This window comes from Saccostrea cucullata, unplaced genomic scaffold, assembly GCF_032062105.1.
Source record: "Saccostrea cucullata isolate Sc308-1 unplaced genomic scaffold, CSIRO_AGI_Scuc_v1 ctg326, whole genome shotgun sequence".
Taxonomy (NCBI): domain Eukaryota; kingdom Metazoa; phylum Mollusca; class Bivalvia; order Ostreida; family Ostreidae; genus Saccostrea; species Saccostrea cuccullata.
The window spans coordinates 76604-90063 of NW_026930161.1; the positions used below are offsets into that span (position 1 = coordinate 76604).

Below are 13460 nucleotides of genomic sequence, written 5' to 3' on the forward strand. Positions count from 1 at the left end.
GGTCCTTTCCCAAGAAACTGTGGGGATAAAGCATGCTTTAATGATGACAAGTCTTTGGATGGGGATGGGCACTAATAGACTTGCTTTAGATGCTGCATCTTCATTTTCTAATATTTCTTTAATTTTCTTGATGAATTACCAAGTCAAAACTTTTTAACAATCTTCATTCACAAGTACCTGTTAAGTTTCCCAAAACAAAACTTGCATGGTAGATTCCACTTGACTTGGGATTCACAACACCATGGAATGCTTTGGATGCAACATTGGCTTACTTTTGCTGAATGTTTGTTGGAACAGGTGTAAATTTTATCAGTAGGTCTAGACCAAATTAATCTTTATATACTCTGGGACTGTGATATAGCAGGAAAAGTTGTTTGCATGATTGTAATGATCAGCTAGCTCTCTGCAAGAAAATTAGAAAAATGCATGTCCCCAATCCAAGGTTCTTGCCTAAAGGTGGGATTGAGTTGGACATAAATCGAAATTTATTATGCATGTTCCAAAATATTTTTTATTTACTCATGAACTTCCAAAGACAAGCTGCATGAAAAATAATAATAAATATTAAGAGGCATGAGTGATGACCAAAATATATAAAATTTTTGTAATGATTTTGTCCAGAGTTCCAGTGACTCATGGAGCAAAATTGGTTCTTAATCTGCGAAACTTGCTGTACTCAGATGACCATCAAGGCTCATTGGCCTATTTTTATTGACAATGTCCGAATTAGAACATTTAATTGCAAAGAGTGAACAAAGACAGTTTGATTTCATACAAGGACATTACCTATGCTTTAGACTTTGTCCTTTTTCTGTCTTATGTGATAATAGCCTTGTTATGGTCCTTAAATTACTCAATGATTAATGTAAACATGGATCTCTTATCAAGTCTTATAAATAGACTCTCATTGGGTAATTCATGACTTTACGATGTGTAAATGACAGTATTTTTTGACTTATTTTTATAGGATGCTGTCATTGTTAGCACACTGGTGCAGGGCACCTGCTTTGGAGAGTCCATCTTGACCAACAAACCCAGATATGGCACAGTCACCACCAGAGAGTTTACCGAGCTCATTCGTGTAGAACAGAAAGACTTTAAAATCCTTTGGGAGGTAAAACAACTCAAAATTCAGTTTTTAGTTCTATTTGAAAAAGACTAGAAGAGCTTTTAAGATTTTGTGCCCTCATCTGTCCGTTTGTCTGTGTGTTACATGCTTTTCCTTTTATAGTTTTGGTCTGCTTTTAAATAAGATAATAAAATTTGGTGCAAAGGAATGCTACCAGGCAAAAGTTCCTTGACAAGCCAAACAATGATGATCATGAAACATTGATTGAAAGGGAACATTTATAAAATTGCACTGATTCCATAGAATATCATATACAATGTATATTAAAAATTAAGGGGGGAGGGGGGGTGGGGCACTGCGTGTATGAATAAAAGACATTATATTACGAGATTAATTTCAACACCTCATGTCTAATCAGGGCCATGCATTTAGTTTTTATATGAAATTAGACTTTGTTACTGTCAAGGGTATTGCTTCCATTTTTTTTTTTTTTAGATCTGCACAAATTATGTGTAAAAAAAAAAAAAAACAACTTAACTTTATACTATCAAGTCAGTCTCTGTCCTGTCTATTTTTAAAAAAATGTGCATTTCTAATACTAGTACATAATTACTAGATTCATGAATATATATATTAAAGATTATGATCATAATGTTGCTTCATCAAATGCTAAAAGACATATAAATTGTGGAATTAATATGGAACGCCGTAACTGCCTTATGTGCAGAACTTGCATTATATGCTGGTACTTTGTCATTATATGATGGTATTTTGTCATTATTTGATGGTACTTTGTCATTATATGATGGTATTTTGTCATTATATGCTGGTATTTTGTCATTATATGATGGTAATTTGTCATTACATGATGGTAATTTGTCATTATATGATGGTATTTTGTCATTATATGCTACTACTTTTCATTATACTACTTTTCATTATACTACTTTTCATTATATGCTACTACTTTTTCTTCATTATTTGTACTCGATCATCCAGACGCTTGTCTATAACACAAATTCGCTGTTCCTAGACTGCCAGTACGAAATCGAGGATCAGACAGGCAAGCCAGTCTAGGTATCGTAACAGTATTTCACTTGGGTTCACGTCAAATCATGACTGACGCAAAATATTAATTTTAATAAATCTGGTCAATACAGGAAGTTTACATGTTGTTTTTCATCTCATAAAAAATTCAGCTCCAGTCTCGTATCAAAATGCCTGAATCGCAAGGGAAGATACTGGGATTATTTTGCGTCAGCCATGGTTTGACGTGAACCCAAGTGAAATACTGTTAGGAAGAATTGGTTACAATTGACACTAACCTGTTATTATGGGTTGATAGAGATTTGCCTGTATCAATTAATATTAATATTTTTGCTGCTGTCCATAGATTCATTAGTGAAACATGTAGATTTTAAATTGATTTGTAATTAACTTGCATCACTTGAAAATATTATAAATATTATATTTTAATGTATTATTTGCATGACATATTGTTATATTTATGGAGAGGAAGTAGTAAGTTGTAAGAACTTGTTTCCAATCCATTTGATTCGTTCAGTAAAATAAGTTCAAAACAAAACTGTTACAATACCTAGACTGGCTTGTCTGTCTGATCCCCGATTTTGTACTGCCAGTCTAGGAACAGCGAATTTGTGTTATAGACAAGCGTCTGGATGATCGAGACTTCAAATAATGACGAAAAAGTAGTAACATATAATGAAAAGTAGTATAATGAAAAGCAGTATAAAGAAAAGTAGTATAATGAAAAGTAGTACAATGAAAAGTAGTATAATGAAAGTAGTATAAAGAAAAGTATAAAGAAAAGTAGTATAATGAAAAGTAGTATAATGACGAAATACCATCATATAATGACAAAGTACCAGCATATAATGATAAAATACCATCATATAATGATAAAATACCATCATATAATGATAAAATACCATCATATAATGATAAAATACTATCATATAATGATAAAATACCATCATATAATGACAAAGTACCATCATATAATGACAAAGTACCAGCATATAATGATAAAATACCATCATATAATGACAAAGTACCAGCATATAATGACAAAGTACCATCATATAATGACAAAATACCATCATATAATGATAAAATACCATCATATAATGATAAAATATTATCATATAATGATAAAATACCATCATATAATGATAAAATACCATCATATAATGACAAAGTACCAGTATATAATGATAAAATACCATCATATAATGACAAAGTACCAGCATATAATGAAAGTTCTCCACATAAGGCAGTTACAGCGTTCCATAAATTAACCTATATGTAATCAGTGTATGACATTAAACTTTGCTAGCATAAGCTAAACAGAGAATTTGAATATCTGGTTACCGGTAATTTTTCAAAGTAGGCCTACAAGTTTTTTTTTTTAATCGTGGGAGTGAAACGGAAAGCCGTTTTCTATATTTTCATTATAGCGAAAGTTATCGCCCTTGTCATTTTTATAACTAATTATATATGTGCTTAAATAAATACTTAATTAGTGTTGAATTTGAATTAAAGTTATCAATAATAATCTTTGTATGTTACACTAGTTGGATTACTAAAGATTGGTTGAGTGGAAGCTTGATTCGTGTTTTAATTACTTTGTAAATAAATAATCACTAAGTATTTTAGATGGTGTTAGGATATATAGGATTTTTACTGGCGAGGATTGCGAAGTCGGTTCTAGAGGTAAAACTTGACAAACCTGTGTGTGTACATATAAGTGTGCGGACTTCCCTGCTTATATTGTACTGTTTTAAGTAGTAAGTGTGTGGTCATCCCTGCTTATTACTTGACAGAGTGTGTGGTCATCCCTGCTCTGTGATTGGCATCTTAAAGTAGCAAGTGTGCGGACATCCCTGCTTGTTGCTGCGCAAGATCAGGTGTGTGGACATCCCTGCCTGCATCTTGTGGTAGAGCATTGGTGTGCGGAAATCCCTGCCAGTGTCTCTAGGCTAGAACCATATTAGTGCCAAGTGTGTGGTCATCCCTGCTTGTCACTGCGCAAGGGCAAGTGTGCGGTCATCCCTGCTTGTCTCTTGTGGAAGTGCGCTGGTGTGTGGACTTCCCTGCCAGTGTCACTTGTTCGCTACCAGTAAAGACCTTATATAACGCAGTACCAAGTGATTAAGACTGCGCATTGTATATATTTGCAGCATCTCAAGGCTATCCGTTTTTATCACGGGTACGAGCCTGCGGGGGTTCACAGGCAGTGACCTCCCTTGCACGTTACATAAAATTTGGTGGCAGCGGTGGGATACCTTGAGATAGCTGCGCGATGGAAGACGTAGACAAAGAATTATCTCTGATAGAAGAGAAGCTAGCGGAGCTGAAAGAGGAAAGTATCAGGAATAGAAGTTTCAAGTCGTCGACTCCAGTGACCCCGCGTATAAAAGACAAAGTAAGAGACTCGGGTGTTGGCGAATCTCACATCTCCGGAGAATTGCGGCAGACAGAAGAAAAGTCATTAACGCTTGAACATGATGGTGCGCTAACCCAGCACGCACCTATCCTTGAAGAAAAGTCTACAGGACAATCACTCAGGGACATGTTTAGAGAAGCCGGAAAGGGACCTCGCGATTACACTCATTCAGAGTCTCCTACAAGATTCGATAGAGAAGCGGCGCGAAACGACAAACAATGGCGTAGACTTCATCCTCAAGAACTGTACAGAGATGATCAAGATGATTCTCTTCTCCCTGGGATAACAAGGAGATCCAGAGTAAGATTTAGAAGTCCTCAAAGGGGAGACGATGCCCTAACAGAGTTTCCATCACCAAGACAAATGATAAAGCCAGCAACGTATGATGGCAGTGGTCCCTGGTTGGATTATCATGCGCATTTCGAGGCATGCGCGGAAATCAGTGGATGGAAATATCCTCAGAAAGGATTGTATTTAGCAGTTTCTCTTCGGGGAAGTGCACAGGGAGTGTTAGGGAACATGCCAAAGGGGACAAAGCCCGATTATCAAACACTTGTTAAAGCCCTGGAAGATAGATTTGCACCCCCGAGTCCAACGGAGCTATACAGGGTGCAGATGCGTGAGCAGCGCCAAAGAGCTGGAGGATCTCTTCCGGAGCTAGGACAGGCCATTCGCAGACTTGCCAACTTAGCCTTCCCTACTGCGACAGCTGGGATTCGGGAAACACTGTCTAAAGACCAATTTGTGGACGCATTGGTCGACTCAGAAATGCGCATCCGCATAAAGCAGGCGCGTCCTAAGCATCTTAATGAAGCTGTTCAATTGGCTGTGGAATTAGAAGCTTACAACAGAGCTGAGAAAAAGAACTATGCGCGCCCAACTACTGTTGAATCCGAGGAAGGAAGAACTGCCTCGATACTTGAGGAATTAAGCGCAAAGTTTGAGACTTTGCGGAGGGAATTCAAAGAAATGAAAGGCACCTGGGCCAGCAAGTGAACCTGATTGGTTCTGTTTACCATTGGGTTAAACAAAATATAACATTTTGTTTTGCGCAATGGTAAATGTGATACTGTAATTACTATTCTGTTGAGTAGAATATTTATACATATTTTATTTTGCAGAATGGGGAATACAGTGTAGATATTTGTTTTTGTAAATAGCATTTGTTCGATTCTTAAAAATGCAGTTGTGTTTTTTTTATGCGAGGACACATAAAGCTGGGGTGGGGGTGATGAAACGGAAAGCCGTTTTCTATATTTTCATTATAGCGAAAGTTATCGCCCTTGTCATTTTTATAACTAATTATATATGTGCTTAAATAAATACTTAATTAGTGTTGAATTTGAATTAAAGTTATCAATAATAATCTTTGTATGTTACACTAGTTGGATTACTAAAGATTGGTTGAGTGGAAGCTTGATTCGTGTTTTAATTACTTTGTAAATAAATAATCACTAAGTATTTTAGATGGTGTTAGGATATATAGGATTTTTACTGGCGAGGATTGCGAAGTCGGTTCTAGAGGTAAAACTTGACAAACCTGTGTGTGTACATATAAGTGTGCGGACTTCCCTGCTTATATTGTACTGTTTTAAGTAGTAAGTGTGTGGTCATCCCTGCTTATTACTTGACAGAGTGTGTGGTCATCCCTGCTCTGTGATTGGCATCTTAAAGTAGCAAGTGTGCGGACATCCCTGCTTGTTGCTGCGCAAGATCAGGTGTGTGGACATCCCTGCCTGCATCTTGTGGTAGAGCATTGGTGCGGAAATCCCTGCCAGTGTCTCTAGGCTAGAACGTATTAGTGCCAAGTGTGTGGTCATCCCTGCTTGTCACTGCGCAAGGGCAAGTGTGCGGTCATCCCTGCTTGTCTCTTGTGGAAGTGCGCTGGTGTGTGGACTTCCCTGCCAGTGTCACTTGTTCGCTACCAGTAAAGACCTTATATAACGCAGTACCAAGTGATTAAGACTGCGCATTGTATATATTTGCAGCATCTCAAGGCTATCCGTTTTTATCACGGGTACGAGCCTGCGGGGGTTCACAGGCAGTGACCTCCCTTGCACGTTACAGGAGTTTATAAAACTCTTCCACAATGTAGAGATTGAGTGATGATAAATATAGTCAAGGCTTATTTTTATTTTTGTTGAACAAAAAATTATTGGTAATTTAAAAATGATTTTTTGTTAAATCACTAATTATTGGAAGGATTTAGCATATGCTTAACCAGCAGATGGAAGATTTTATAGATAAAAAAAAATTCTATTCAGTCTCAATGGAGCATTTTTTTTAATGAACTATGTACTCTATATGTCTATCTAGCATGAAGGACACTCATTTGACCTTCATATTACAATAAAGAGGGTATCATCATGATTAATTTTTGAATGAATACTAGGGGGAAAAAATCCTTTTGATTAGGCTACCGTATCTGTAATCTGTTAGGTTATTTCTAAAGTGTATTCAGCCAATGATATCAACTTCTTTCAAAATTGTGTGAAATTTGAATTTTATACATTGCCTGAGCTCTTGCAGATGTTGTTAGGGTTTTTTTGTATACACCCTAAAATTGATTACAAAACCATATGGAAGTAATTTTCTTAGATTTTTTCTGCAGTTTGAAATTGATGAAAAACAAAAGCAACAAGAATTAAGAATTATGCTGTGTTTTTTTCTGTGAATCGATAATGTGCATACAAACTGGAATATAATTATATATTTAAAAGTTGGAATATTTTCTCAGTGCATTGGTTGTCAACTTGCAACTGTTGACTTGGAATTTAGAAATTAACAGTGTCCATTTTTTTAGCCTGCATGGTAGCCAGATTAGCTCTTGTTGACAGCTTTAGTTTTTCTTCTCCACTGGATGAAATGTCTGTTGGCTGTTTTATACTGCTGACTATTGGCTTGGTAATTTAGCTTCATATGTCAATGTGAAAATTGCTCCTTTCCTCTAATTCAAATGCTAGCCAGGGATTGAATTGTGCCTCGCTTAATATTCAATGTGTTGATGTTACAAGTGATATTGATCTTCCATGTTGAAAAAAATTGAAAAATCCTTCTGTACCTGCAGAAAGTGATGACTGTTTCCATAAATTTTGAAGATACAATTTGAATTAGAGGTAGACCTGTTAATGAAAGATTTTTGTCACTGGAAGTCTATAACTACCATTGTGTTGACGTTCATTGATGAAACCCAGAGAGAGAGAGCAGATATCTATAGACAAGTCATGGAGGACATACAATGAGACAATGCACTTCATTTCCATCGATATGATAGACATTTCTACCTGATTACACAGCTGAGCATTTAATCCCAGAGTTCACAGTTTTATGGGGTTTCTCATCAGAACTCTGTATAGCCCCTTTATGTACTTTCCATTGCAGTACTCACTAAGTAGCCTATAGGCTTCAGAGCTTTTACTACCATCTCATACATCAACCTCATCATTTGCAATAAATCTCTCTACAGCAAAGGAGAAAAAACATCTTAATCATCAAAAACGATGATATTAATATCTTTTCTGCTGAAAATACTGTGAGATATAACATTCTCAAGGGAATTCCTTATTTGCTCGTTCTCTGCTTTAGTATGTGCTAAATTTGTTCGTGAAGGATAATTAATGATCTTGGTTTTTCTTGCATACCCTTAGTTTACTGTAATAAAATTCTTGCCAGACATACACTAATAGAATTACTGAGGCTTTGGTGAGAGGATAATGAAAGTGAAACGAACGCAGAGTCTGTCACAGTCCTGGCAGTCAGTGAGCAAATTAAAACTGATGACCAATTTTAAAAGAACTCTAAGGCCCCGAAAGTTGTCTACCCCTGATTTGATTCATCTGAGTAAGGAGCAGGTGTTCTGCTCTGATGGTTTCGACATATGTCTGGGTTATCCTGTATATGAGATAGACCTGAAACAAAATGGGCAAAAAGTCTGTATTTATTCTTTGCAGGGGAGTAAGAAATTACTTGAAGGAGTTATCACCCCTCTGGAAAGGCTGTCCACAACAGGTGAGAGTTTACAGATGTGAAATCCAGAAATACATGCACAGGTGCTTGTTTCGCATACACTAGGCCCTCCCCAGCTACTTTTTCTTTCCCCAAAAGGAGGGGGTGTCCTGTATACAAAGCAAGTACCTGTGATGCATGAACAAAGAAATTAAAGGAAGCCCAGATTGACAGAACAATTCTCATATAGTCAACAGGAATCTAATTTTCTCATTGAAAGAAAATGAATTGGTAAAAGCTTTGCAGTACAATCATATTTATATGTAAAACTTATATCATCTTATTTTATAGACAAAATACATTTGTTTTAATAAAGAATCATGGATTAAATATTAATTGTACATAATGAGCAAAAAGATATTTTTTAAGCACTAAACATTACTGTTACAGCTAACCAGTTGCAATATTCGCCTGCTTTCTCCAGACCAGGAAAACGTAAATCCTCGACAGCAGCGACACGGTATAATGGCCAGCCTAATCCTGCAGCTCCCATCACCAGTGTTTGTATAACCAACTCAACATAAGTATCAAAGGAATTATAGACCTTTCTACAAAAGCAGACAGGGTGTTAAACTATTAGCTAATCCTGTTTGCCCTAGCTCTTCGTAGTACAAAAAGCCTTGAGAATCTTTGTTTTATGAATATAATTTTATCTGCCCCATTTCTACATGAACTACTATCAACCCTAAGGAACTAGATTCACCAGGAGACTTTAGTTGTATGAAAAAATATTCAGTTGTTTTCTATGATGTCACTTTCCCTTTTACTGACAGAAGTACATCAGGGGATTAACTTTGATTATTTTTTCAAATGGTTGTAAAACAGTGAGAAAATACATTAAAAATTGAAGCCCATCCTCATCTTTAATATCAAGAGAGCAATTACTGAGTTTTAGTATTTTGAAGCTTGCATTGATGACGAAAAAAATCCCTTATTGCTCAAATTATTGACAAGGGTGTAAAAATTGCTGAATTATCTATGATCTTTGCACAAATAACACTAAAATGATTTCAAAAGAAAGCATTTTATTGCCATGAGGAAAAAAATGTGATGATGGATGTACATTGTAACATGAGTAAAATCAAACTTGATCAATTTAAGAAATTGAATCCTAGATATGCTGTAAGATGAAATTTTATCATTCAAAAATCAATATTTTACATGGGCAATAGTTGTACCTCACCCAGCCAGCTGTATTTATATGACTTCCAATAAAACTGATGATGCATAACATACTGCAATCACCATAATGTTTATTTCTTGACTTGAAGCATTTGTTTTATGTTTTTTCCATAACTGAAATTTTTATTTTTTAAAGGATTCAAGATCATAAACATTAAATAGTTTGTGATGATGTACACATATATATATTTGATTTCAACTGTTGAAAGCTGAAGTTCTATATATTCGGCTTCCATCAGAAATTAGTTTGTTGACATTATGTACAAACAACAATTACAGATTCCTTCCGAAAAGCTCAAGAGAGCCGGCCAAGTTTTACGGACCGTTCTTCTGACTCGCGCTCCCCACATGGTGAGGGACAGGAAGTACCATTTACGTACCTATAGGAAGTGCATGGTGGGTACAGAGATGGTAGAATGGTTACTGCAGCAGAGTCCCATTGTTCACTCCAGAAATCAGGCTGTGGGCATCTGGCAGGCTCTTTGTGAGGAGGGCATCATTGTACATGGTAAGATTGTGTCTTGAACACCAAATAAGCAGAATATTTAGTGAGGATGTAATTTCGGCATTATTAGCGTGGTGCTGAGATTGCTGAAATTGAATATCGCTAAAAATTAATTGGGTTTTAGTTGTAACGGATTCTTTAGTGAGCTTTTTATATCGCTAAAATTAATTCTTGCTAAAAATAAAACACACAAATCACTAAATTTGCATCTCGCTGAAATTTCCACTTATACGTATTATGATAAAAATTGAACTGCTAGGCAAATTTTATAAATGGTTATAGATATATTGTAAACCAAGTATTAATATTTACATCATCTTTTATTTTTGATACTTCAGTCTGCAATCATTCCACAATGATTCATTTTTGCAATAGATGAACATTTTACAAAAATACACAGGAAAATAATTGGTTCCCAGTGATAAAAACTTGCGAGTTAGAAAAAGAAGCAAAACTTGTGGATATTTTTACTATGAGAATAAAAGTTACTTTACAGTCTCAAATATCAAAAATATAGTACATGTATGTGATAGTATAATTAAAAAAAAATATGTACAAGGAGAGTTGCAAATAAATTTTGATGTATAATAAAACTTCTTTACATCAGTAGGTTTAACATAAGCTGTACATGAAAGTTTCAAGAAATGTATGCTTTTCATAAAAAACAGAAAATAAAAAAAGGCTAATTAAGAGTACTCCCTAGAAAAGTGCACCATGAGTAAGATGTTTCCAAATAAACAAATTCCTCAAGAAAACAACTACCGAGTTCCAATTGATAATCAATTTCTAGAGTGCAAACCAAAGATTTTACAATTAGACATTTCCCTAATTGATCTGTTGGGTGTAACAATACCATTTTCAGGGAATTGATTGTCTTTAATATTGAATTACCTTAGATTATATTGAGACTGACATTTTCTCTACATGAAGGAAATCTTGTGGATCTTTTGTCAGCCAGCTCTTCTTACTAATGAAGTTTACCATTGTTCTTTGAAGGTAATGGCCTAAATTTTCCTAAACTCTCGGGAGTTGCAGGTGTCAATATTTCACTATCAATAGAGCTGTAAGAGTTGTCATTCTTTCCCAAGCAAAGTTTGTTAATATGTATCTTTATCAACAACCTTGTTAGGGCTTGCATGGATTTGAGAGTGTCCATCCACAAATTTTCTTTTTTTTTGGTTTGTTTGTTTGGTTTTTTTTCTTTTCATGATAATGTTTTTGATGATGGAGTGTCATACCCATAATTTCTGGTTTGTTCAATTTATGATTCCTTGGTGGCCACAATGAGGAATGGAAATTTTCAGGAGAATACATAGGAAATTGATAATATAAAAAAAAATCTTTTCAAGATTAACAAAGCCATCGTAGACTGTTAATGCCAGCTTTTAAATTTTCCAGTGTGTAGCCAGAATTTTTCAATTTTGTATTTCAGTATGTAGAGAGCATCAGTTCAAGGACAAGTACCTGTTTTACCGGTTCTGTGAGGATGACCAGGGGATTGGGACGGTACCGACCCAGGCCCAGAAGAAGGAGTGTGAGGAGGAGCTACAGGACACACTGATCACCCTCGCTCAGATCGGACCAGACGCCATGATGAGGATGATCCTCCGAAAACTGTAAGCTATTAAAATGATCACATGGTGTTCATTGGTAGCTGGTAGATCAAGTGAGCTTTTCTGATTAACCAGCAGAGATCTGTTTGTGTATCTGTCTGCAAACTTTTTACATTTCAAACTTTTTAGAAATACTGGGGTAATTTTAGCAAAAACTTCATAAAGTATCTTTAGGTAAAAGATTCTAAAAATTTATACAGTAAAGTGTCAAGCTCATTTCAAGGGGAGTTAATCAAGAAAAGGCCAAAAAGGATGGATTCATTTTAAAATAATTTTATCCAAAGAACACTTGGTCAGAAAACAAAATGAAACTTAAACAAAAGTTTGCAGGCTTATGTAGATTATAAATTGTTGATTCCTGTGGATATGGAGGGGTTGCAAATACTCAGAATAGGGTAAAATTTTAAATTAAACAAATTTTTTTTTTTTACTCACTGGTACTAAGAGCTCATGTGAGCTTTTCTGATTAGCTGTTATCCATCATCTGTCTGTCTGTTAATGTTAGCAATTTTTTAAACATTTAAATCAAACGAATAAAATCAAAATTTTACATAAGAAATACCGGTACATGTATATTTGAAGAAAAAAAACTTATGTAAAACAGCAGGGCCTAAGTTAGATTGGTGAGCATTGTGGCTCTCAGGCCTCTTGTGAATATGTCCAGGGCATATAGTATTTGTCATGTCCATTTACCACCCCTCCCTCTATCTGTTCTTAAACTTCATACACTATTACAAATTTTCATAATGTATTATCAATGAACCCTAAGACAAGGGAGGACATACCGGTATTTCTATTTCATCGCTACAATTGTGGAAGGTCATACTCTCACACTGAAAAGAAAAATTTGCTCACAACCAAAGATGTGCAGACTTCAGTCAGTTGATTCAGGTCATAGAAATTTGTAGTATATGTGTATAATTTATTTGTAAGATGTTATGCATGTCCTTTCTTAAGTTGATCTTAACTGTATTAATCCCCATGAGACAGTTTTAATTCAACCTGTCTAATCCTAGTAGCAGTTAGAAATACTAAGTACACATTAAATCCAGAATGAATATACTATATGCAAACATTCAACTTCATCGAGTCACATATTTTTCTCCAAAAGTTCATATGAGTTAGCTGTAATGGGATGTGTATAAAAATATATCCATTGCTCTTCTCAGAATGTAATATGGTACAATGTATCACAAAATATGATCATATAAATTATGAAGTGTTGTTTTCTTATCCTTAGGGAAAATATTAGACCTGATACATGTATTACAAAGCCATATTTTTACTCTAGCAAATATTTACATTTCCAAATAATTTTCCTTAAGATTCTTTGCAAATAGGAGCATTGTTCATTTTCTCATGAACTACCATGGATGCACATGAATATCTCCATTGTCACAACACAATACCACACTTGAGGTAAAACTATAGTGCACTCTAAAAACACTCTATAGAGTTGAATGGCATCAATTTGTGGCTACTCATCAGAAAAATAATGTGAATATAAGAAATGAATTTAAATTTTGAAGATTCGTGAGGTATATGAACTACAACGCTTCACGCCGGCATATTTAGCGCTTCATGAAATATGCCGGCGTGAAGCGTTGTAGTTCATATACC

The 13460-nt window shown here is 35.2% G+C and overlaps 1 protein-coding gene across 2 annotated transcripts in view; it reads left to right on the forward strand.

Moving 5' to 3' along the window:
* Positions 1-13460, forward strand: part of LOC134283101 (rap guanine nucleotide exchange factor 4-like) — a 66386-nt gene that overhangs the window by 23832 nt on the left and 29094 nt on the right. For both annotated transcript variants that reach the window (XM_062765535.1, XM_062765536.1), the window contains exons 5-9: positions 968-1114; positions 8486-8543; positions 8931-9040; positions 10002-10230; positions 11660-11843. In XM_062765535.1, coding sequence (XP_062621519.1) covers positions 968-1114; positions 8486-8543; positions 8931-9040; positions 10002-10230; positions 11660-11843 — 728 coding nt within the window. The remainder of the gene's footprint in view (positions 1-967; positions 1115-8485; positions 8544-8930; positions 9041-10001; positions 10231-11659; positions 11844-13460) is intronic.